At 39.2% G+C, this 26,806-nt stretch overlaps 1 protein-coding gene across 1 annotated transcript in view; it reads right to left on the bottom strand.

Moving 5' to 3' along the window:
• Window positions 1-26,806, bottom strand: part of LOC134533398 (homeobox protein SIX6-like) — a 112,696-nt gene that overhangs the window by 27,503 nt on the left and 58,387 nt on the right. The window contains 2 exon segments of the mRNA XM_063370919.1: window positions 1,268-1,270; window positions 5,812-5,900. Of these exon segments, the coding sequence (XP_063226989.1) occupies window positions 1,268-1,270; window positions 5,812-5,900 (92 nt within the window).

Below are 26,806 nucleotides of genomic sequence, written 5' to 3'. Positions count from 1 at the left end.
AGAGGCCGCGCTATTCACGGATCTGCCTGTGCCGTGAACGCAAAATATTTACACGAGCCGCACCATGCGACCAGCGCAGCCGGGAGGCGTGTTGTGCGCGCGGCTACGACTGCGTAAACACATTTCAACCCCCTCCCTCACACTCCCCCTCCCCTCCACCTATTTATCCATTTTCGTCCCTCGGAAACGGAATACCAGCGTGCATCCTGACCCAGCAGGCCACCTCTCGAGATGTGGCGACTTCATTTCCACATAATCTCGCAATAGAATCATGGGCGGCACATCAATTTTGGATTAGTGGTGAAGGGAGAGAGAAAGGAAATCTTTCTCTCCCACCCCCTTCCCGGCCCAAAATTTTGACTTTTTAGTCAATTTATGGGCGCTATACATTTACTTTGAGTGCACGTTTCATATTTATGTGTTGTTATTAACGTGTTAAATATTTTCACTATGAATGAATCTGCAAACAAAAACGCTTAAACCAAATTAACAAAATTTATTTTATAAAGTTTTAAAACGCATTCATTTTTACGTGAATGAAACTCATGGACATACAATTTTGAACGGTAAATGAATGTATCCACTCCGAAACATACTGTGTCCCCCCACCCCCCTTCCTTTTTCAAAAAAGGATTTTTGAATTCTGAATGGAATACGCAATGCTACTTTCGAATGAAAAGAAGTTTCTAAATGAAATCATTTCTCAACACCGTCATCTTTATTCACGGAACTCGCTGAATAGTTTGAGGTTACGTGGTTTTTTTTTCTCGAATGTTTGTTTGAACATTTTCTCTGTTCGGCAATGAACAAAATTATTAATTTTTACGATGGACACATAAAAATATCACTTGTTAGTGTGTCATTTATTAACTTTATAGCGTAAGCCTACAGGTAAATCCACATAAAATGTTACCTATTACGAGAAAATTCAAATTTGTACTTTAGACAAAAGGAAAAGTAGAGATTTGTTAATTAATATTAAGTTATTCACAACACACACACACATATTTTATATCTCTCCATTTGTGCCATTATTTTCTTAGCTTCTCGCGTCATTGGCTGACCAATAAAGAAATATAAGAAAAATATCTAGCTACTAGATTTTTAAATTACAAATCCCTATACTGTACATGCAAGCGCAGGCATATTCGCTGAGAAAAACATATCAAGTTCTTTGAATGCACACCTTATGAAGGACACTGGATGTACGTGCCATTTCCCAAAAGGATTCGAAAAAATTACAGTTAACAAATGTCAAGAAACTCACCACCTGCAAGCAATATCCCACGCCTTTATTGCTCTAACAGCCGTTGAGACTCCAAGGCTCTCTATAGGAGCCTTGCGTTAAGAGTTGCGGTAGTAGCTGGTGGGTACCTACTCTGAGAATGCGCGTTCCTCACGTCAACAAACAGCCGGCCATTACCTTCCTATAGAAGGTCTCTCATACTGCGGCATATCGTGCACGGGGATACAACCCTTCGATACATATCGATGTATCGTGCCCAGAGATAATAAACCTGTAGGCAGCTGGACATCTTGGAGTGGGGAGAAGTAATGCCGCTGTATTGATTTACGTGCAGAGACCAGTTACTCTTAGACGAAGACGACGTACGCTGTGGAAATGTTTGTAAATCGACCTGAAATAATCATGTAAAATTTTCAGATTTTTTTACATTTGTACATTTACCTGAAAGCAGCTTTATCGCAAGTTCGTAGTAACACTGGTTTCGGCTTCTTGCCTAGAACCTACATTGGTTAAAATTAATTTGTTAACCGTTCCCTGAATAGCTTCCCAGTATTAAATGAGAACATAACTACGTATAATAAAACATAATAAAGTTTATTTGTTAAATATTCGATTATGTTTTCTTTTAAACATATACCTACATGAAAAAATAACCATATAAATTTGTTGTACAAATTTACGTTATTTTTTCTTTGCAAATGGTTTCCAAAGGAATAGTTGTAGGATTACAACAAAAAAAATAGATTTCTGTGTAGCTACACGTTCCAACAAACATAAATTATATTCCTATCAATTTCAAGTTTTAATGACACTGAAATGAAAACAGTATCTCAGCACCAAGCACCGTTTTTTTCCTTTCGCGAACTCCAGATATGATCATACCCATAAAGATATAGCCTATGCGTTATTCGCATGAGGAAACTCAGAAAATGAACTTATATTGAGTGGTCATTACGCAATCAGTCAGGTAAAATTTTAAAATTATTATTTCCCTTGTATTCTTGCAAATATAAAACAACGCCTTATGACATATCTTATGCACAAAATTAACAATACAAATTATATGCAATACTTATATTGTGAAAACATACGTAGGAATTACAATGAAACAATAACAATGATTGAAAATGCAGAAAGCCAGCAATCATAATGTTTCATGCGTGTGTACGTGGAACTGTGGTTCCGCTCAGAAGAAACGGAAAACGTCGGATCGCCTTGCAAGGCCTCATAGCCCGAATGATTCTGCCATGATGTTACGTTGCCTTCTGTTGGGTGTGTTTTACTGGCCTTGTTAAAGACTACGCTTTTCAAGCTAGTAGGCTAAAAAAAAAAAGGAGCTGAACTTAAATTAACCTTACAGTTATAAAAACACACATACCATACCCGGTATTCGAACCCAGAACCTTCGCACTAAAGTGAGCACCTAAACCGACTGTTCTTTTTCAGTTCCCCCAAACATCATACAATTTTACAAATTCAAGCTTATTCATGTATCAGTTGCGTAATAGCATTACCTATATGAAATTAAATACTAAGGTTTTTCAAAGACATGGGTTGTTTGTTGGATAGGTCGTATTGGTCGAGACGACAGAGCTCTGTTTCGCTGGCCCGTTTACCTGACACAACACCATGCTATTTTTTTTGACGTGATAACGTCTTATAAATCGATGAACACCGGCTACACGTACGAAAAATTGTCACGTTCCGCCTGAGCCAAGCATGCAAGAACCGGCCAACCACCGTGAGAGAAAAGCTTTTATAATCAAACAGGTTAAGGCGGGCTTTTTAACTAATTTTTCGTGATTATATTTAAACAAATTAATTAAATTAAATTTGCAAAAACTGTAAATAATATTTGAAAATTAAAAAGTATGCAATTTTTCATCAATGTTTTCTTATGACGTTATCACGTAAAATTATCGTCCGTAAACCGACTTTACAGACTTTTTCCATTTTGAGCTTTATAAAATACTAGCTTTTACCCGCGGCTTCGCTCGCATTGAAGCCATTAAATAAGTATCAGAGATGAATCAATAAAATATATTTCTCTGTAACAAAAATAAATCATTTTGAATTTTGACCGTCGATAATACAGTACAAAGGTATTACAGTACTCATGGTTGGAACTTCATAACTGGAATGCTAGATGGCGTTAAAGTAGCTAGATTTTGAAATTTTTTGACAAACATTTTTTTATCTTTAGTAAGAAATATTTTTTTAATAAAAAGTATCCTATGTTACTTCTAATACCTCCAAGAAAATGTGTACAAAGTTTCATGATGATCGGTTAAGTAGTTTTCGCGTGAAAGCGTAACAAACAAACTTACATTCACATTTATAATATTAAGTAATAATCTTTCGTAAAAAAAATTAAATAAAAAGTATCCTTTGTTACTTTTAATACCTCCAAGAAAATGTGTACAAAGTTTCATGATTATCGGTTAAGAGTTTTCGCGTGAAAGCGTAACAAACAAACTTACATTCACATTTATAATATTAGTAGGGATATTTTCTGCGTTCTGCAGCTACCTAATGATTTGCCAGAGTTGAGACCCAGAATTGAATAGGCTACTGCTTCCATTACTAAAAATGTTGTTATCCAAGTGTGGGGAGAATTGGACTTAGGTTGGATGAGTTGCCGTATAACTGAAGATGCACATGTTATAACATTTGTAAAAAAAAATAGGTTGGTTTATCTTCATTTTTGATGTGTGATTTGTTGTAAATAGTCTAAATTAAACTGATACACCATTGAAGCTGGGACATTATTTTATGGACACCCTGTGGAGTGTGTAGTTTCATTGAACTATAATTACACATTCAGTGTGTGTGTTTGTGCAGTGCTGAACCTGAACGTCAGCTCCATAGAGCACACACAACGGGGACGAGTGTGGGGCAAACCCGGTCCCCCGACAACAGTTTTCACAAGCGCACGTCACTTGCTGCACCGCCACCCCTCACCCCCCCCCCCCCCCCACAGCGCCGCTTCATCCGACAAACAAGATTCGCTAAACGTTGATCCGGCGTCTCTTTTGATCTCGGAAACCAATCACGCTTCGAGCAGACCAGTTCCCTCTCCCCAGTTCGTCACGAAGCTTTATCTTGTTCTGTGAACGCGTGCAGTGAGAAGGGGTCTTGGAGGAGGGGGGGGGGGGGGCAGAATTTACTTTCCTTCGAACCAGCGTGACTGAGTGTGTGTCTTGATCGCGAGAGAGCGAAGGGTGAATTTGTGTTGACATGTAGAAGAAGGGGAGAGGTTCAAGTCTGCATCATGTGAGGTTAAATATTGTATTATTTACTCTAAAGAAAAATCTTTCCAGTTTTTTTATTTGCAGATAAAAGGTGAATCACTCATAAAAATGGTACGTCCTTCTTTGAAAATCATCAATTTTTCACATAGTTAAAAAAAAATTTACAAGTCAAATATTGTTTGAATGCATGTTTTTTTAAAATAATATTAATTTAAACTATTAAAATTAAAATTTGCATGAAATTGGAATTTTTTAAATATTTCCGTGCATCTATATAATACACATACTACAATTAAATTATTATGTTCTTCATGTTACTAAATAATCTACTTACTTTTAAAACTTATGTTTTCAGACTACTCAAACTTAAAAATGTATTAAAGATGGAATTGGAAAAATTTATTCTAGAACGTCACTTAATATCATTTAGTCACAACTAATTTTGTAACTGTATACACTGAAAACAAACGAAAGCTACTGGGTTTCTCTTCACAAACGTTTTCGCGTCATAACTATCTATGAATTTTTTCCAAGAAGCTGGCATTCCAAAACTCGACTTTTTATTTTGAAAATAAAGTACGAACTGTCTTTCATTCACTTCTTATCAATCTAGTAATGGATAACCTGCAATTTTAATTGCAAAATAAAAAAAAAGTATCTTGATCAAATTGCATTGGCTGGCTAAATCCAAAAAACGCCAACCTAACTTCCAAGTTCTTACTTTAAACTTTTAGTCAGAACTCTTTCTTTAATGTCGAGGTAAAGAAAAACCGTGGTTTAAACGCAGTTCTGGATTATACATATTTATATGCCTGGACGCGGTGGATGACGGAAGTTATGAAAAACAAATTGCGAGGGTTTTTTTTGGCTGTGAAGCACGTGTAGAATTATAATGAAACCGTCTGTACCCCTAGTTGCTGACGGTTTTTTTTTTAGTACCAGTACACGAATTCTATTTCGCCCCTCCGCCTTCAATGTAACCCACATCTTCTCCCCCCCCCCCCTCCAAGCAAACATGCCTATATCCGCCACTGACTGGAGGAGCCTTTTGCTCGCGTCTCGCGCTCACGGACTCGCGATGGAAAGGGGGGGGGGGGGGTTGAGGGGCCGGGGAAATCTGAGGCGATGTCTCCCCGCGCGGGTCTCTTTGCAACACGGACTCCCGCGCGCCGCGGTCCAGCCCTGGTATGGTCGCGGCTCAAAGGGAATGCGCGACGACCCTGGCAGAAAGAGAGAGAGGGGTAGGGAGGTAGGAGATAACGAGCGATACCGCCGCCGCCTATTGTCCGCAGCCTGCAGGGTTGTTTGTCTCGCCTCTGCCGCCCGGCGTCGAGGGCAAGGGTCGCGAGTTGCCGAGCAACGAGTCTCTGCCGTCTCCTGGGAGGCCTTGGAACTCCCGCCGCCTGCCCGGGCACACACACTGTGCGCAGAGCTTCAAAAAAAAAAACCTACGCGATTTTAAAACTGTTCAAGATATCCGAAGGCTGTCTGTTTACTAAACGCATTTAAAAATACGCCGACGTATTTCCGTTTTTAAGTTTCTTTTTTTTTTGTTTTGGAAAAATGGAAATGGATGGAAAGTACGTTTTTTAGAATAATTTTTAGGCATGAAACTCCCGGAAGAGGATCCTGCAAGGCACTCAAGATACCTGCATTACTCCTTTGTCTTCATTTCCTCACCATACAAGGTTATGGTTACCGCTGGAACACAATAGTTGCCCTGTGCACGAAGAGAAGACCATAACGCGCTAGAAGCACCAGCGAGCGTCGCAATTATCCCTGCCTCACTAGCACAAGTATGCCCCTCGCTAGGCGGATACCTGAACATTAGCTGACCGTAAACCCCCTCCCGCTCCCCAACCAACCTGACCCAGAATCAGTCCTGGACACATCTGAAGTTCTCCACTCGCTCGTGCAATGTTGCGCTTGGAATAAAAAAAACACATCATTTTAACGCGTTTTGCACGGTTTTGAAGTATTTTAAGGGTATATTTATAAGGTAGCCTGCGGCGGGCGAGGGAGTGTGTTCGCCTCGTCAGCTGTGCCGCTACAGGCGTGCTGTGCGAGTCAGCAGCGACTGTGTAGCGTGCCGGCACTGCGCCAATGCACAGCTGTTGTGCAGAGCACGTACTCCATTTTACTTCGCATTTTTGTTTGCATTTCTTTTTATGGCAAACTGGACGCCATATGTAGGGACCGGAAAAATTCGCGGGTTCAATGACCTGTCGGATGAACTCCATAGTTCTACGTACACTCGGTCAAACGCCACCCACTCATTGGCTGCTGTCTTGTGAGACGTTCCAGCGTAGCAGCCTGGGTGTGATTCGATAAAGCTTCGGTTGGGTGTTTCTCATTGGCCCAGAGTCATCCAGGTGAGTTGTTACCTAATAGCAGAGGCAGCACTGAGGTATAAAGATTTGAATTTTAGCCTATCGCGAAATGAATTCGCGAATTTTTCCGGTCTCTAGCCATATGGCCTTTAGTGTTGATAATGTTTCGGGGTAATTTCTTTATGTTTATGTATAGTGATTACTTTTTTTACATTTTTTATTCAGATAATTACATGTTAACTACTTCCTTTAAATTTGTTTTTTTTTATATATAAAACAGTTCAATGAATATTGAGAATATAGTGAACAGCCTTAAGGTTTTCAAAGCACTGTAAAAACTTAAATAACTTAAGTTATAATTATTATTTGCTAAAGTGCCATGTAATTATTATTGTTTTGGAACAGAATCTGAGTTTAGTTATTGTGTTACACGAATGTGTAGGAAATTTTTTTTTAGCAGTATGTCCAGCTACTGATTGATATCTATGATCATCTTCGTTTTTCGAAGGCCGCTCTGTTTTTTTTCTTCTTCTCATCCGGTCAGCCATCCTGTGATTGCATACATTTTCTGGTGCGAGCATATATGTTCGATTTATAGTGATAGCAGAAACTTTCTGACCGCCTGTTGGGTACGTTTTGTGCCTTATTCCCTCAGGAATCATGTAACTATATTATTTTTGACAGATTTCTTATTTTTAAATTTATATTTTTAGTCTTAACAGAGGTGGTGTCAGATGTATTAAAAGCGGCCGTTTACAACTGGCGTATGAAGTGTGATGAAACATTACAGTTGTTATCAGAAGCTCGAACCCTTACAAGTAATTCAAATGGAACTTAAATAACACCAGCTTCTGGTCTTTACTTTATTATCGAACAAATAAAAAAGAAAATATACAATTTAAATAAATAAAAAATAAGTAAAAGATGGCAAATGGATTGGCTAACCAAAAAAGCCTTACATAGAATTATAGTGAGAATAACCTCGAATACACACTTCTTTAATTAATGACGGAGTTCGGTTAATGGTGGTATCACAATAGTGCGAAAAAAAAGCGACGGGTGTGAAGCAAATAAAATAACTTCCTAGCCAATCATATTTGACACATATGTGACGTGAGTACGACAAAATTCGCGTGCGCAACATACTTTCAGATTAGAAATAATTTACGATTCTATCGCGTCGCGGATGCGGCATTTTTCTTAAATGCTATCAATTTTTTCCCCAAATGATAGTTACACTGGTGAATTTTTATTATTACTTTTATTATTATTATATTTTACCAAATTTATCTGTTAAATCTTTGTAATGTGTTCTCGCACAATGATTTTTTTTACGACGGACTGTTGAAAATTGAACTAAAGCCATTTATCTCAAACATGTCTTGCGGGTTAAAGGGGGGGGGGGGGAGAGAGAGAGAGAGAGAGAGAGGAACTTTTAAACCTTGGTGGCTGTCGTATGTGTGTTGCATGTTTAATGGCAAAACACATTTCACATTCAGTACTTTTTTTTGTTTGTCAATAGGGTGAAAAAAGCAAGTTCGCAAAAACAGATTTTTTTTTCTGTCGCCCTATTATGATTCCAAAATTATCACAGTTAGCTAGTCTTTCGTTATTCGCTACAGGTGTGTAATATCTAACCTGGGTAACGAGCAAATTAATGTGTTCTCATGATGGAAATACAATTATAACATGAAACTCGGACACGAAATTTAACGTAGAATTCTTTAAAATTATGCCGAGCGTGATAAAAATACGCAGATTGTGATTCAAAATACATTTTTGGACGCGAATCACGCTATAAGTTTCCGCATCCGTCGCTAGAATTCGTTGCCGGAGCAGCTACGTTGATTATCGAATCATTCGATTTGCAGAGCGAAAGGTTGAACTACGTAATGAAACGGCATCGATAAAAGTGAAATATAAAAATACCCCGACTTTGGACCTGTTTTTCGACAAGGAATTTAGTTAAAAATAATGACCGTATTTGTTTTTTTTTTTTTTTAGTTCACTGAACAGTTAATACTGTAAAGTTTCCCTTTGTCTTTGTGAACTTTGGTTCGCGTCATCCGCCACAGCATTTCCGTTCCACGCGACTTCCGTTCCATTCCATTCGCGAAATTACTCCCACCAAATTTAGCTTCAGTATTGAAGTAAATTTTATATATTGTTATAACTTTGTACCTGTACTTTACTTAAATACTAATTTCTATTTAATTATATTTTCATTTATTCGTGTAACAATGTTATAATTTATAAGTTTTTTGTTTACACATAATATTGAATTTTAATAAATAGCTCTTTTTTTACTTTCATCTTTATATAAATAATGTAAAGTTTCTTAGGTTATATTTTATATATTTATTTATTAGTTATTATACATTTACAAATGTTTACAATCGTCAAAATACCGCATGTAATTTGAAGTGACTAGATGTATGTACTCACATACAAGCTTGCTTTCGTGAGTGCTAAATTTCCTGGTTAATTAAGTGATAATTGTTAACAAAGTGTAAAAAAAATGGGAAATAAATTATTATAAATGCGACATACCGAGAGCTGAGATGTTAACACTTCAGAAATCTGGCGAAGGCTCGGAACCAAAGGGTTCCTGCCGGCGTCGCGGCAGAAGTGGCGGTGTTTCACATGACACGGATCTTACCGGCGACCCTCGTAGCCGCGGGGTCCTCAACCAGCCGTGGAGGGGTGGAAGGGCTGACGGGGGGGGGGGGGGGGGGGAGGAAGTTATAGGAGGAAACTGGGAGGAGGAAGGGGGCCGGGAGGGTGGCGAGAAATTCGATTTGGGCGACACAATTCGCTGCCCGGGGTTATTTTCCTATCGATTTCCTCGTTAAGGACGCACAAGGACACGCACGCACGCACACGCTCAACCCTTCCACGCACCGAGGAACGCACAAGCGAAGGGCCGCCAGCCGACTTGCGCACGACGGTCACGTCAAAGCGAAATAAAGCTGGCGAAATGCACAGATCCAGAACTAAAGCGGGTTGTGGTTTTGCATTCTTAATAAGTTCATAATATAACCACGGCATATTTAATCGTTTATGAAAGGCCTTTTTAAAAAATTCAAAACTTAAGGACAATTATTTCTTCTAATATTTCGGTTCTTTTTTTACTTTTAATAAATTGATAATACATACATATATAGTCTTTAAACAAGCCCTTATTTAATAGTTGTTTTTATGAACTTAAAGGCAAATTTGTATGACAATCGTACTGAATGCATGAAATCATGTGGTATACAGTTTTGGATAAGCCTTTGTCTTCATTCATTAAAAATTATATAGGCTAGGTTTTCCCAAAATCCTGACATCACAGGTTTCTATGGTTTAATTTCTATATTCTTTCAATTATTTATTAAAGTTATACATATTCATTCTACGCACATAACTTACAGAAATAAAATTTATTTCACAATTTTTAACTTTGAGGGTTTCTACAAGGAAATAAAATCATACAAAATCCTATCAGAATTTTTTTATCAAGACATAAATAACCTGCTAGCATAGACATGTAACGTGTAAAGTTTACCTCCTGTAATGATATAATTCAATTATTTATCCTTAAGAGAATGCAACCAAAATATTAAAAACAGTATTTCGACAACTTATTTATGTAAGAAAAATTTGTGCATTAGATGTAGCCTACTTATATTTTTTTATTCCAGGAAAATAACCTAATCTAGTATTAACGTTTTACGCAAATGATAAAAAATTATCTGCTAGGTCACAAACGCCTTTAAGTTGGTAATTATGCTGTGAAAAAAGTAATTATACCAAGCCTCTTCGAAAAAAAGAAGTAACCTCAAAAACCTTCAAACGAGGCAAAAGGTTTATAAAATTTATTTCAATATCAAATGAGTTAAAAAAACTGTATCAGAATTTTTTGCGTGCTTGGAAGGGGAGAAATCAAATCTAAACACATGCGAGCATTATAATCCAAACAGTATTATTTTTTCTGATAAACATTTGAAGAATTTCTAGTCAATCAATAATGGGAGTAATATCAGTGTTCAGTAAATTTTCTACTAGGAAGATATTAGTCAAATTTCTTTTTTATTCAATAATAATTTATACCCAAAAGACACTTTAGTGTAACACTAAAGGTTTTGGCCTATTTCTCACTGAAAGGAAAACACAATAATAAACTGTAATAAATTTGAATTAAGAATAGTGTAAAATTTTTTAATAAATATAAATTAATTATAGTGTATATAAGAAAAAATGTATTTTATTCCTTCTACTCATATATGTCAAAATATTTATAACTATTGACACCATGCACTCCACGCTTTTTTTTAAATAAAATATTTTTTTTTATATACACTATTATTAATTTATATTTATTAAAAAAATTTACACTATTCTTAATTCAAATTTATTAAAATTTATTTTATATTTTTTAGTTTGGTTTTCTATATAAAGCGTGTTTTTTAGTTTTTTAAACTATTATTTATTTTCTACTTTTTAGTTTGGTTTATTTATAATTTAAAGTGATACTTCTTTACCGACGTATGAAAGAAATTTTATAACAGTTTAAAAAAAAATGATAGTTATTACATCAATTTACTATTAAAGTAGATTTTGAATAGATATTGGCTGCAGTTAAAATAAAATCGATGAATATTGTTTTATCTCAGAAGATACGTCACTTGAATTTGACGAGGGAATAAAGGTTTGGGTACTGAACCACCAAGGCGCTGGCTGAGTGGCCGGGCCAGTAGCCTCCAACGAAGAGGCACCGGACGAGCTCTCGCCCAGACACTTCGCAAGTGGGACACGTGGCGGACGTTGCCGTGATTCGGTGGGTTTTCCACGGGTGCTGCCGTTCATTCCGTAAAATGCTCCTCTATCACATCACAAGATCATTATATCAAAAACGTCGACTTTTTTTAATGATCCTTTCAACGGGGAAGATTGATTTAAATAATTTTGGACGTACGCCTTTGTTAGTTTGCACTGTATGTCATAGAGAAAATCTGAAGAACGAAAAAAAAGAATTATTGATAAAAAAAACACACCAACATCAGCCATGCCCGATATGCATCAGTCAATCTGTAAGCTGGAAAAGATATAATGATCCTTCATTCCCAGTGTTCAAAAGCATCCGTGCTTCGTTCTCTGAAAATGCTAATTCTGCTAACACCATTCCTAGGATCCGACACAGGATTTTCATTTATTAACAAAACGGGAGCCAAAATACTATAAACTTAAATATTTTACGCACTGCCGTGCGGTTTTGTGTTCTAAATTGCTACGACTAAACCTTCGGACTACTAGGTTACCTGTCCGTATGGAAAGCCATGAACTACCATGCTATAGAAACCCTCTCGATTAAATTCTGAAGGTCGAACACTATCGCCAAATAATTGTAACATTACTCTGCGAAAATGAGGAAAGTTCCCTTCCCTTCCTCTTCAATCGTCAGAAGAAGAAAGCAGAAAATTCTCGGCAAACGAGCGGACATTACTCGTTCCATCTGCTCGAATTTCTGTCCCTGTCTTCAAAATGGCGGGATCTTTTCTTCCGCCGGAGAGGCATCCGCCCTCTTTTGATCATCAGAGCTCTCCAGGAAGACTTGTAGATGGAGCGCCTTCACTTCATTAGTGATAGCGCGGGAAGAAGATGTACGAAGATCCTCTCTGCGTTCAGTCATCCCGTCTTGGGAGGAGATTGAGCCCTCCCCTTTCGGGCTTACCAATTTCCTCTCGAATTAATTTTTTATTATCCACCCGAATTTTTAGAGTGACAGTGCGTAAATCCTTAATAGACTCGAGAGATTTTTTTTTAGTTACTAAAAATTTAATATTATGTTAAGAGTAAGTAATTGATTATCTCACAACGCTCTCTATTAATGTCACAGTATTTACGAATGTCTACCAAACTTTCACTTCAAATTGTGCTTAACTGCAAATTGTGGCCAATATGGAGGAAAACTACAATCTTATAAGTTGGCTACATTTCTCGAACTTTTAACATCTCACAGGCATATCCAGCATGATGTATACCTAAACAAGAAGTTAATATCAGGGTGTCCAGCGAAATCCGCAAACGAAATACCGCAAATTTTATCTGATTTGTCCAGGTCTTTTATGATTTTTCACTGACCAAGTCAGGTAATATTGCCAAAGGAATAAAACAAAAATTTCTGCGCAGCTTCCTTACACTGTCATAGTCACAAAGTTCTGATGGGTTCTTCCACACTGTTGTAAATTACAGTAAATTTCCGGGATTTTCAAAGAAGACTTCACCTCAAATTCTCAAAAACTTCTTTGTAAATTTAGATAACAGGTTCTTCGTATAAACAACGTCGTATCCCAACTTCCGCGTTTTGTTTATTCGTTATAAACAAGGTAAACACACACGTGGCAGCTAAATGTGTGTTCTTGCTGTAGTCTTAACTTATTTCTGATTGTTTTACTTCTGTACCAATATCATTTTTGTGGATTCATATTCAAAGTAAATGAACACATTACCCGTACTAAGAACACTAGATAAAATTGTAACCAGCATTCTTCGTAAATTTAAGATGGATTTTTTTAACAGTGTAATTCGTGACAAAATTGTTTACGCAGTGAAAACAAAACACTCGTAACCAAACTCGGAACGACATTTCTTCGATAGCTCTCGAGACGCCATCATAGATGACATTCAGCCTCATGTGAAAAAAATTACAAGTCTGCTCAAAAACCCTTGGCATACCAGCACTGCAACAGAGAGCGAATACAAAAACAACACGCATAGCACAATTAATGGGTTGCACAACCTTTGTCTAAACATGTTATTTAAATTCTCCGACATATTAATGTAAGTCCAGCCCCTGACTGTCCATTCATATATTTTTCCAGATTTGTATATCACCATGAAAATTAGTTTTTTTTTTTTTTTTTTTCCCCCGATTTTTCCCTCATTCCCCTATAACTGAAGGGCTTAGATTCCGCAAAATGTAATTATAATTTCTTCTTTCTTCTGAACAGAGAGTTTTGTGTTTTAACTATATGAATTTGATTTAATATGTGTTCGTGAAATCAGTTGAATGGTCCCCATGAAAATTGTGCTGAACCTTGGTGGGAGTGTCGTTAGTTCTGAATTTAAAATTGTTAACGCATATTAAAAAGCATTTGGATTGTTTCATTGAGAGAAAATGGCTAAGGAAAATAAGGTGTGAAAAAAGGGGAGGAGGCAAAATCCCCGGAGCCCAGGTACCAAGAGGGCCCCAGTTGAGTTTCGAGATTATTTTAGTGCTAAGGTTTACCCTGAAAAATTACAAGTCTGTTATTAAAATATTCATACACAGAAAACTATTTTTTTAAAAAAATTTTACAAGAGATTCCTTTGGAAACCAGTTGCTATGAAATTATCTGTACTACTACAAAAAATTATCTTTATAGCACAATGCTATGGTTATATTTGCATATACGAAATACGTTTTTGAAACAATACTGAATATATGTAGTCGCGCTTATGAAAATTGTTTAATGTTGATTGATGTTTACTACAATATTATTTTTTTTTTCAAAAATGGGAAAGATAATCTAATATTAAAAAATTGGCCTTTATATATTTATCATGCTTATAAATGTGCGCAGTTAATACAGAAAAGCTATTCAGGGAACAGTTTACAAACCATTTTTTACTATTGGAGGTACTGGGACAACACAAAGCATAAATGCCCGGATAAGAATCCGATCCCAGAAGTAAAGCGCTAAACTTAGTTTCATGTAAACGTACAAATTTACATGTAATTTAACATGATAATTTCAGGTACATTTTCAAAAAAAGTTCAGTGTAGGAAACTGTACAAGTAATACACTAACACAGACCACTTTTAGATTTATGGTTTGTTACAGTAAGTTTACATATTTTAGATTTTCTTTTTAATTATGGGGTCGAAAAGTTGTACATTAAATAATAGTGAAGGGGCCCGTGATTTCTCTCGCCGGTCCTAATTATTTCTATTCAAGGCCATAATTTATGTAATTTAATAAAGAAAAATTTAAGATATAAATAAATTCGATGTATGTTTTAATACTGTAAACCATTTTGACAGACGGTGGTTACGCATACTGGTGATGGTTGGGGAATCTAAACCAGCCTCTGAGCCGATGACACACCGACGTTAGTAGCCTTGGTATGTTATGATTGCCTGCGTGCGAGACAGTGCTGCCAAATATGACATTTTAGAACCAGTAACCTTTGTTTAAATAGAATCATTTTCCATAACATTCTGTAGCACTACTAAAGAAAACTTTCTTAAGGTCATTTTGATACACTGTATTGCAAATTATTTAGATTTAAAGATACATGCATTAAATATGTAGTGTGTAAAACACAGATTGTTGTGAAAATCAAACCGTATTTGACAAATAAATACCATAGAAGTTCTGCCAAAATTTGTTCATTACTTACGTTCTCACAAGTGCATGCATATTCTCTTTGAATAAATGCTCAGTATCAAAACCAGCAACTATTTGACTAATAACTTACACTGTCAGTAAAATCTAGTAATTTTACGAAAACGTTCTGGTATCTTGGTACCAAATGGCGATATTCAGGTAGGTACAAATATCAGTTACCAAGTATACGTTTGGCAACACTGGAATAGAGAACACGGGGACTGTCGCGACGCTATCGCAAAAAAAAACCCACGACGGCGTCAAGAGAAAACGTGTCGCGCGCTCTTGGCAGCTGATACTATTGAACCTGCGCCGCCCGCCCCGTATCGGGTGTCGACCCGCCCGCCGCGGCCGACGCTACTACTCGCGCTGCGAACATGTTGCCACCAAGCTACTACCCGTGCTGCGAACATGTTGCCACCAAGCTACTACCCGCGGTGCGAACATGTTACCACCTAGCTACTACCCGCGCTGCAAACATGTTGCCACCAAGCTACTACCCGCGGTGCGAACATGTTGCCACCAAGCTACTACCCGCGTTGCGAACATGTTGCCACCAAGCTACTACCCGCGTTGCGAACATGTTGCCACCAAGCTACTACCCGCGGTGCGAACATGTTGCCACCTAGCTACTACCCGCGCTGCGAACATGTTGCCACCAAGCTACTACCCGCGGTGCGAACATGTTGCCACCTAGCTACTACCCGCGCTGCGAACATGTTGCCACCAAGCTACTACCCGCGCTGCGAACATGTTGCCACCAAGCTACTACCCGCGGTGCGAACATGTTACCACCTAGCTACTACCCGCGCTGCAAACATGTTGCCACCAAGCTACTACCCGCGGTGCGAACATGTTGCCACCAAGCTACTACCCGCGCTGCGAACATGTTGCCACCAAGCTACTACCCGCGCTGCGAACATGTTACCACCAAGCTACTACCCGCGCTGCGAACATGTTGCCACCAAGATACTACCCGCGGTGCGAACATGTTACCACCTAGCTACTACCCGCGCTGCGAACATGTTGCCACCAAGCTACTACCCGCGGTGCGAACATGTTACCACCTAGCTACTACCCGCGCTGCAAACATGTTGCCACCAAGCTACTACCCGCGGTGCGAACATGTTGCCACCAAGCTACTACCCGCGCTGCGAACATGTTGCCACCAAGCTACTACCCGCGCTGCGAACATGTTACCACCAAGCTACTACCCGCGCTGCGAACATGTTACCACCTAGCTACTACCCGCGGTGCGAACATGTTGCCACCAAGCTACTACCCGCGCTGCGAACATGTTACCACCTAGCTACTACCCGCGCTGCAAACATGTTGCCACCAAGCTACTACCCGCGGTGCGAACATGTTGCCACCAAGCTACTACCCGCGCTGCGAACATGTTGCCACCAAGCTACTACCCGCGCTGCGAACATGTTACCACCAAGCTACTACCCGCGCTGCGAACATGTTGCCACCAAGATACTACCCGCGGTGCGAACATGTTGCCACCAAGCTACTACCCGCGCTGCGAACATGTTGCCACCAAGCTACTACCCGCGGTGCGAACATGTTACCACCTAGCTACTACCCGCGCTGCGAACATGTTGCCACCAAGCTACTACCCGCGGTGCGAACATGTTACCACCTAGCTACTACCCGCGCTGCAAACATGTTGCCACCAAGCTACTACCCGCGCTGCGAACATGTTGCCACCAAGCTACTACCCGCGCTGCGAACATGTTGCCACCAAGCTACTACCCGCGCTGCGAACATGTTACCACCAAGCTACTACCCGCGCTGCGAACATGTTACCACCTAGCTACTACCCGCGCTGCAAACATGTTGCCACCAAGCTACTACCCGCGGTGCGAACATGTTACCACCAAGCTACTACCCGCGCTGCGAACATTTTGCCACCAAGCTACTACCCGCGCTGCGAACATGTTACCACCAAGCTACTACCCGCGCTGCGAACATGTTGCCACCAAGCTACTACCCGCGGTGCGAACATGTTACCACCTAGCTACTACCCGCGCTGCAAACATGTTGCCACCAAGCTACTACCCGCGCTGCGAACATGTTGCCACCAAGATACTACCCGCGCTGCGAACATGCTGCCACCGCGTTACTATCCATGCTGCGAACATACTGCCACCACACCACTACCCCGGGCTGCGAACATACTGCCACTGTAATACTACACATGTGTACAGGCAAACGAATAGCAGTTTGCAGTGGGTATGTGAGTACTTAAGTGGATATTTGGTAAAGGTCATTAAAGCCAGCCCCACACGATACTCATTTCCTTAGCAGTTATGATTTTTTTTCTTTTTATTAAGCCCACCCTACATGATGCCCAATTTTGCTATACCTTCTGGGTATGAAAGAGTAAGGCTATAGGCATATATATTATGAAATAACCAAACAGCTTCACGCCGTATTTTCGTTAAGTCATTTCTTCCCACATTCTTGAAATAAAATTGCTGTCGTGATACTCCTTCAAAGATGGTCTAATAATTTATTTATTTACTGTACTAAACCTATTTATCAAATGCATCCAGCTCCATAATGAGAAAAAAAATAACCTATTTATCAAATGCATCCAGCTCCATAGTGAGAAAATAAATAAATACATTTTTACAAGTGAATTACTACTCAATTTAAAGTAACTATGAAAAACGGTCGTTAACTAGCCAGCTATAAACACATTATGGCATGTCTCTGTTGACAATTTTTTATTATTAATGCATGCCCAGAACACTGCAGCCAACAGACTGTTCGCGACGAAGTTGGAGCAGTAATTCGACGTTGTTTCGTGTTTGATCGCGACAGTTTTGTAGCGTCGTGCCGCGTCTGATTCTGTGTGCATTGCTTTTATATACATACTAGCTAATGCTCGGCATGCGTTGCAATGCCTCAATCAATTTTTTTTTGTAATTTGCGTGTGTGTCTAATTCTCTAATTCTCTATATCTCTATGTATCTCTAGTATATCTATTTCTCTATATCTACATATATTCATCTCTCTATCTTTATATCTCTATGTGCATCTCTCTAAATCTTTATTTATCCCTATATAAGTATATATCTCTATCACCTCTATACATCTATATCTCTCTATAACACTATCTATACATATATCTATAACATAATCTCTATATATCTCACTTTATATAAATGAAAATAAAAAAATCTATGATTTATCTATCTATTTTTCTATCTGTATTTTTACCAGTCACGTGTGTGACATAGGTATATAAAAATACGCGCGTATTTTAATGCAACGTTTGTCAAAATTTCAAAACTATCGGTGATGATTTTTCGAAAATTAAAGATTTTTAACGAACAAAGATTTACTTATTATTTACGTACATACATGGAAGTCAAACTATTAAGGGGAAAATGTCACGTCGTGTCGTAAGGTTGATTCTTCAAAATACAATTTGAACATCCGCACGAAATAATGACGGACCAGAAAAAGGTAAAACTGGGTAGTAGGGGGTGTGTTTGAATCGAATAATATCATGCCATGTCCCCTTTTTATAGTTTATGACGACAGATTAAGCCCGTTTCGTTCCCTTCCCCCCCCCTCCTTCTCAGTCGAGCGCCGCAGCGGTGACCACGGGGAAGGCGATTTTCTCCCAGCAAATGTCGCCAATCTAACAGCGATCATTCACTGCCCTCGCGCGAACAGCGGGCGACCTGCCACATCAATCTTGCGTCCAAGCGACAGTCACATTTCCCTACGTGATCACAAATTGTTGGGAATTGTCGTCGCAGGTTTTGACGCCAAAGCCAAGAAATAAATATAATGTTGCATGTGGGAATACAGCTCCGGAAAGCCTATTATTAACTAATATTTGCACTATTTCCTAAATTATAACAATTTAGTTGACTGTCTAAAAATTAATCACACTTTCGAAAGTCCACTATTTAATCTCTCTACTCCAGGGATTTTTCGTTAGCATAATGTTTGAACATGTATATGCATTTATATATATAATCTCGTCACTAGCTTAACTTTTACCTTTTTTTAGTAACAGATTATTGCACTAAACAAATTGTGATTCAAACAAAAAAAATTGTCTATACTATAATAATTAAGTAATTACATAGCTCAGTCCATTGATTTGTTTTAAACGCATAGCTCAGCCTACTGTTTTTGGTTATTTCATATTCGGTAAGCCTACATCAGGTTGGTATTCCCAGACGCTCGGGTAAGGTAGCGAATAATCACCGCCTTGTTGGGATACGACCGTAACCTAACTCGCGGGCCGTATTCCAGAACGTGTCCGAACGGGATACCCGGTAAGGGGAACGGATCGGCAGCGGTTTTAAACAACGGTGCCCTGCGCGAGGCTAGAAAACTGGCTCCAGCGCATTCTAGCGGATGTTTCGCATTCACCGATACAGTTGTTGCGGCAAAAACTCCTAGAGATAGCAGCACCATCTCACAAAAAATGGAACTGCCTTTCTAAAAAAAAATCTCGAGTACTTTTTTTAAGTTCCGATTATTTCTTGTCATTACAATTTAAGTGTAAAAAAACTGTATTCCAGGATAGTTTCGCTATCATAAAGTTTCATTTGGCACACTAATATCCTTGTTAGTTCACGGAAGAGTCTATATAAGAGTTAATGGCGCCAGACGCGGGTCCACCATCAGGACGAAATCACCGAAAAGGTGAGCTCTGCCATTTTTTTTTATTTATTGCTGATATAATTTACAAAATATGGCCTATTCCGGCAGTGCGACCTCATTGCCAGGTGTGTGAAAAATTTCCCGTCATGAAAATGCTTGGTCAGGCTGGGGCCATACCCTACTGTAGTTAATAAGAGTTCCGACTACTCTATCGTCCCCGCTCCAAGCTACAACGCTTGGAGATTAACAAGTAGACTTGTAGCTCTGGAGGTGCGGTGGTCGAGTCGTCAGAACACTCTCATCCCACCAAGGGCGACCTGGGGTTTCGAATCCCTGCGGGATCGAACCCGGATTTTCGCACGTGGCGCGTGGGTATGCTCCGGGTGCTCCCGCTTTCCGGTGACGTAAGTTACACTTAAGTACGTTTACACGGTGTCCGCTTGCGGTCGCTGAAGACGTGGCGCGGTCGATTTCCGCGGAAGCACGGGAGGCTGCCATCCCTCCTAGCATTGGGCATGGGAAAGTTGTCTCTATGCAGAACATCGAGGTGCTGTCTCTCTGCCCTTCGAATGACGTCACTATGCCCAACTGCTGATCAACGGTGCTCATGGTAAAGCCTCGGCGCAAAAAAGACTCAACACATCGGTGAGTGTGTTGGTAAGTTCAGTTTAAGCCTTCCAACTCAACCAAAACATGCACTCTGAATCGTTATCAATGAGCAAAATTACTGACATTTATTGTTATTATTTCATTCAATATTTTTTAATAGGTTTTTCGTGGTTTTTTTTTAATCTCAGTTTGCCTTAGGAAGTCGCTGTTTTGAGTTATTACCTTGTAGTCCTCATCACGCCTCCATTTTTTTTTTTTTTTAAGTTGCGACGCAATCTTCTATGAAATGAAAAGTACCGTTGCAAACATTTTTCACAGTGGTTTATTTTTTTCTTTACGGAATGCAATACTGTGAGCACGCGATAGCAATCTTCTGCTGTAATACTGAAATTACAGTCTTTTCTTAAAAGAGGCACATCTCTGACCAGCGTGTCATCTCTGCTCGCCTGATGTAGGAGTGATGAGGGAGTGATGTAGGAGTGATGTAGGAGTGATGTAGGAGTGATGTATATCTAAGTGCTCTCGGCTCGCCCACTCCACGTGGACGCAGTTCCATCAGAGTAGCCCCGTCGTAAAAAAAAAATGAAAAATAAAAGTAACCGAGTCTTTTAGTTCCCGCTAGAGGATTTAAAGTGTACAACATCTCACCTCGGTAACGAGCAAATTCGTGTGTTCTCATGTTTCAAATAAACATACCTAATACGAAACTCGGACACGACATTTAACGTAGAATTCTTTTAAAATATAGTGCCGAGCATGGATAAATATGCGCAAATTGTGTTTTCAACTACATTTCTGGACGCAAAACACAAGCAGTTTCCACACCCGCCACTAGAATTCGCTGCCGGAGAAACTACGTCGATTATCGAAATCATTTGATTTGCTTAGCAAATGAAACGGCTCCGATAAAAATAGCTATACAAACTTGGGAAAATATCCTACACGCCGGGTTTGGAGCTGATTTTCGACAAAGGATTTTATTAAAATACTGCCCATAGGTTCCCGTTGGCTTTGTAAACTTTGGCTCCCGCCATCCACTACAGATGGCAGCACCGTTGTAACACGTTTTCGTTCCATGCGCCTTCCGTTCCATTCACGAAATTACTCCTACTAAATGCCGTATACCAAGAGCTGAGCTGTTACACTTAAAAAAAAAAAATCTATCCGCGTTCACCACACGAAGCACTGGCACTGAGATGAAGCCGCTTTTTGTCCAACTTATGGTCTGAACCATGTCTATGATACACTAAAAACCTTTGGCCTAGTGTTTGCGCTTGTGGAAACAATTTTAGGTGACGAACAACGAATATCTTAACCTATAGGTACCATTACAAATTCCGCAATGTTTTCTGTTTTGCGATATGGCGATGGAATGGACTGAAAAGTCAAATACGTCACAGCGTGTTATCTCCTGACAGTTCATTACTCTATGGTGTTTGCACTTTCCTGTAGAATTTCCATACCCACCATAGAAAATAATCAGTGAAAGAAAACTTCGAATTAATGAACACGTTCATGATCTGGCGTTGCAAAAAAGTAATGCCATGTTTCAACACCTTTTTGAAAGAATATTATTCGATTTGAATTATCACAAATAATCATCTGTTCCCTTGAATATAAATTATTACAATAAAATATGATCTCATGAAAATAAGTCAAAGTTTCTATAAAATATAACAATTTCCATTATCGACGAATGGAAACAAGTCCAAAGCCATAAGCTTCAAACCAACGTTATGTTTGGTCTGTTGCGAACGGAGATGGAATGATTTTGAATTCACACCCCCCCCCCCCCTAAAGTAATGCCACTGATACGTTATTTTAAGCCTCTATAACGGCTCCACGTAAGGGTTTTAAACATTTATTGCGTTGCAGTACTTTCAGGCGGATAGTTTTCATCTCGTATTTGTATATGCTTATTTACAGCATAATTTCGTAGATCAGTGTTTAAAAACTGACCGTATAATAATATGAATAATATTGTACTGTTCTTTTTTTTTAATCCACAACATTTATTTTATTAGTAACTAATATTTTTATTTGCACTTTTCATCTAACGGTTTACGTCAAGTGTAAAAAACACTCAGCACAAAAACAGAAAACCGACTAAGAAGCCTAGGAGATAGGCAACCTACGAAACGTAAGTGCTACCAATGTTGCTTACAGTACAGTGCCGAACAGCAACTAAGAGAACACTATTGTTTAGGAACACCAGTCAAACACGAAAGTTCGCATCGTGAAAATGTCTGAAACACACCCACGGAAGTATGAAGGAAAAAAACTGCGATAGCCAAACAATTCTCCGGCGTTGTCGGAGTCGTGTGGACAGTACTGGCAACTTATTTGAATTTTCCATAGATAATGTTTCCCTCCCAGTGGAATACGCACATTAGTTATTTTGCTAACTGTGCCATTATTCTTAACTTATATTGGCTGTAGTGATACGTGATATTTTGTTTTGTATATAAGTTGTCGTATACCGTATATTTCTTACATCGAGCTATGAAGTAAGCAGCCCTACCGCCAGACAAGCTACACAGTTTGCCTAACGACCAGGAAAATTATCTTCCTTCATTGAGCTTCACTAAACAAAGCTTAACTCTTTAACTAACTCTTGCTAGGAAAAAAATTTCATTTAAATATTTAACTCACTTTCTATCCTCTTTTTTTAACTTTTGGAACATTAGTAATTAGACTCCAGTGGCTCAAATCTGCGCCCAAAGTGTTCTACGCGTGGCGTTAAATAAATCTCAATTTTCACAAACATCATTTGAGAGGCTTTTGTGTCGAGATATACCGGGCTTGTACTGTATAACCCCCCCACCCCTCCTCAAGTTCTACCCCCATGATGGACTCTTTCAAAAGTATTCATTAACGGTCATTGTACTGGTCCAGACACGCATTTTTGGAATAGGTGTTACATCAAAACTCCACTCCCAATTATTTGTTTTAAAATTATATGTATACACGAGGCCTTCGCATCTCCAATACATAGGCTCAATGTGTTAATTTTGCACAACTAAATACTTATTATCGGTAAGAAATGAGTCTAGGAAGTTAGCGATGAAATACAACGTGCATGTACGTTTCGCAAATATGTGGGGTTTCGCAAGCGACCTACCCGGACACACACACACAGTGCGCAGAGCTTCAGGAAATACAACGCGAATTCAAAACTACTCAACATATCCGAGGGTGGGGTCTGCTTACGAAAAGCATTTAAGAGTTCGCTGAGGCTCGAAAAGTACTTTTAATTTTGGATCATGTTTTTAAACTGTATTTCTAGAAGAGTTAAAATGGCTAAAACGTATGTTTTCAGAGTATATTTTAGGCGTAAAACAACCAGTACAGATTATTAAAAGCACTTAAGGGACTTGCATTACTCCTTTATCTTCATTTATCGGCCATATAACGTTGCGGTCACCGCTCAAATTTCACAGTTATCCTGTGACGACGAGAAGACTGCGCGTCAATTCAGAGCCTTGCGCTTAGAGGCTATACCGCGCTAGAAATACCATCGAGCGTCGCACTTATCATCCCACCTCACTAACACACATACACCCCTGACGAGGCGGGCCCCTTAAAAACTGGACAGGAGTGTCTCTCACGCGTGGACACGCAGTCGTCACCAACTTGTTTTCACTCGGCCAGCGGGAGCCGTCAGTGATCCTGCGCGGCGGGTTGCAGCCGCTGTCATCTCCCAGGGGTCGCGGCCTGAGCTGGCGAGTGTTTTCGCTCCGTCTGCCACGCGTCGCGCTGTTTGGATACGAGTCCGCGCGCGTCCAGTGTGAGTCACACACACACACACGCGCGCTACGTGTAAGTTCCTACCACTCGCGTGTCGAGCGACACCCTCTCGAAAACCATCCCCCGTCGCTTTCAGCCACACGCTCACTTGATTATCCCGTTTTCTTTTCCCCGCAAATTATCTCCCCCCTTTTAAAAGTTATTTTTTTTCTACAAGCCCCTAGATGCCTGCGTTTATTTTCAGAACTCCCGTTCCCACTTCCCACAGCAAACGGGTGTTGGACAGTTACATACTTCCACGCTAAACACTCGTGCTGTTATTTTTGTCCCAAACCCTGCTCGAACTCGTATTATCATTCTAACGCATGAAACTGAACCCAGTTCCATATCAAGTATGTACCGTGATGGACTTTCAGTGCCCGCAATTTCCTGTTTCATTTAACTGCCAAATATTTTGTGGTGACAAACCAAATCTAATTTTATCGTGATCACTACAGAGTTATTTTCCTTGTCACCGTAGCCTATTTGGCATATCGTGAGACAGCCAAGCATTTTTTTTTTTGTTTTCAGTGCCTCACCGCTTAGCATTTGTTAAAAACTAGCTCAGTCTTTTTTAGGGGAAGGGGGGAGGGGGTTCCTACCCGCGACTGCCACCTCGCAACATTTGACATGGAATTAATGCTTAACTCTTGATGGCCCATGGTTTGTATTTTGGAAATAATTTTAATAAAAAAAATATATTGTTACGTCCCATTAAAATATCTCACCCAACAGTGACTAGAGGCATGCATTCTTCCCGAAAAAATCTGACCGCTCATTAGACTGGAATAGGGTATTGTATGCCAACGCTAGCGATTGTTTTCTTGTAAATGGCGGTCATCTGCAAGAGAAGTCATTGCCCTGTTTGACCCGACCTTTCAGGACATGTTTGCGTCCACACAAGATGGCTAAGATTGGTGTGCTGACCGCAGACATGTACCTGGAATAACCCCAGTCGACCACGAATCACAGGCAATCTACAAGGTTTTAACACACAGCTGGTCTGGAAATCTCTCCGCGAATATGACTTATCTAGTTTCATAGCGCTTCTTGTTTAAGCAGCCGAATTAACTGTGGAAATAAAAGCTCAATTAACTGTATCTCTCTCCCTTGCCCTTTTTATAATATTGCAGAACTCCAAATAAATTGCATCAAAAACCAATAATCAATAAAGATTATTTGTATAATATATTGCATACCATTAATACCATGCAATTTACAGTCCATAGAAGCCGTAACACGGAGTGAAGTGGCAAGTACACGGGTTGCAATTATGGTAAGGTCATCCTGGGAGGTTTTAAATGTTACCTTGCTACAATCAATGGCCGATTACTTCCCTACTGTGTCATGTTTGTGTTGCGTAATTCCTGATTCTCTCGTCCTTGCTGTCGACGAAACGTTAAGCTCAGTCAAATCATAGCAGGCGTTGTAAGATTTTTCAGAACTTTCCGTGTGATACTGTGGCAACCCTGGCTGCCGCAAGGGTGGGTAAAAGCTGCTACAGGATTGCAAACTCTAGACTATGCCTTTAATACCCATAACATAACACAAACGTAACATTTTACTATGTAGTTGGTGTTATAACATCACAAGTGTATCATATCCCGGCCGATATCATATATTTCAAGAAAAATTTACATCAAATGTAATCACATGATATCTCCCACCTAACAAAGCATAAAACGTTCAGCTTTCTAGGTTCTAACTCTCAATAGTTTGAATTTAACTCTACAAGATGTGTTGTATATCATAACGCTCCGTAAGTAACAACCAAAGGCAAAGTACAGATATAGACTGCGCGCCCAAGATACGCAGTAGAAATACTTTGTATCCGTCACTGAATGGCTTAGTTGCCAATATAACAGTCAATCGTGTGCAATGGTGGGGGCATCTGATTCGCTGTTGAGGTTATAAAATCTGTATAGCTTTATTATCCAAATTTCTATTCAGTTACTGTGAGTTTTATTTGTATCTAATAACTTTTAAGTGATTGAATAACTTTCTGGCAGTAGCCTTCATGCTTACGGCTTGTTTTGTTAACCAACTTCTATACAGAACATATGCCCACTCCACACTCCACGGACTCACACCAAATACACTGGACACTGACAGCTCTGGGCTAACAACACAGGCTAGAGTGTGAAAAATAACCTAGTGGCAAGAGGTGGCGACTATAAAACTATATTGAAGTTAAATAGTTAAATAATATATAATATGGTGTCAAAATATGAAAACACTTATTTTTAAGCAATTTTAATAACTGGACGTTTATATTCCCCCAATAAATCCGCATTATTAAAAAAAAAAATTGGTTGTCTGTAAAGTCGGTTTACGGACGATAGTTTAACGTGACAACGTCATAACAAAACATTGATGAAATGATTGCATACTTTTATGAATAAAATTGAATCATTTTTATTTTAATAATAAAAGAATAGATAAATACTTGAAATTATACTAGTAATCAGATTTTTAAAATGCAAGAATAATTAACCTTTATTGCCAAAATTGTTGTTGTAATAAGCAATGAAAACA

Source organism: Bacillus rossius, chromosome 6 (genome assembly GCF_032445375.1).
Source record: "Bacillus rossius redtenbacheri isolate Brsri chromosome 6, Brsri_v3, whole genome shotgun sequence".
Classification (NCBI taxonomy): Eukaryota; Metazoa; Arthropoda; class Insecta; order Phasmatodea; family Bacillidae; genus Bacillus; species Bacillus rossius.
The sequence above is the reverse complement of the archived record's forward strand: the minus strand, read 5'-3'. Positions and strand labels throughout refer to the sequence as shown.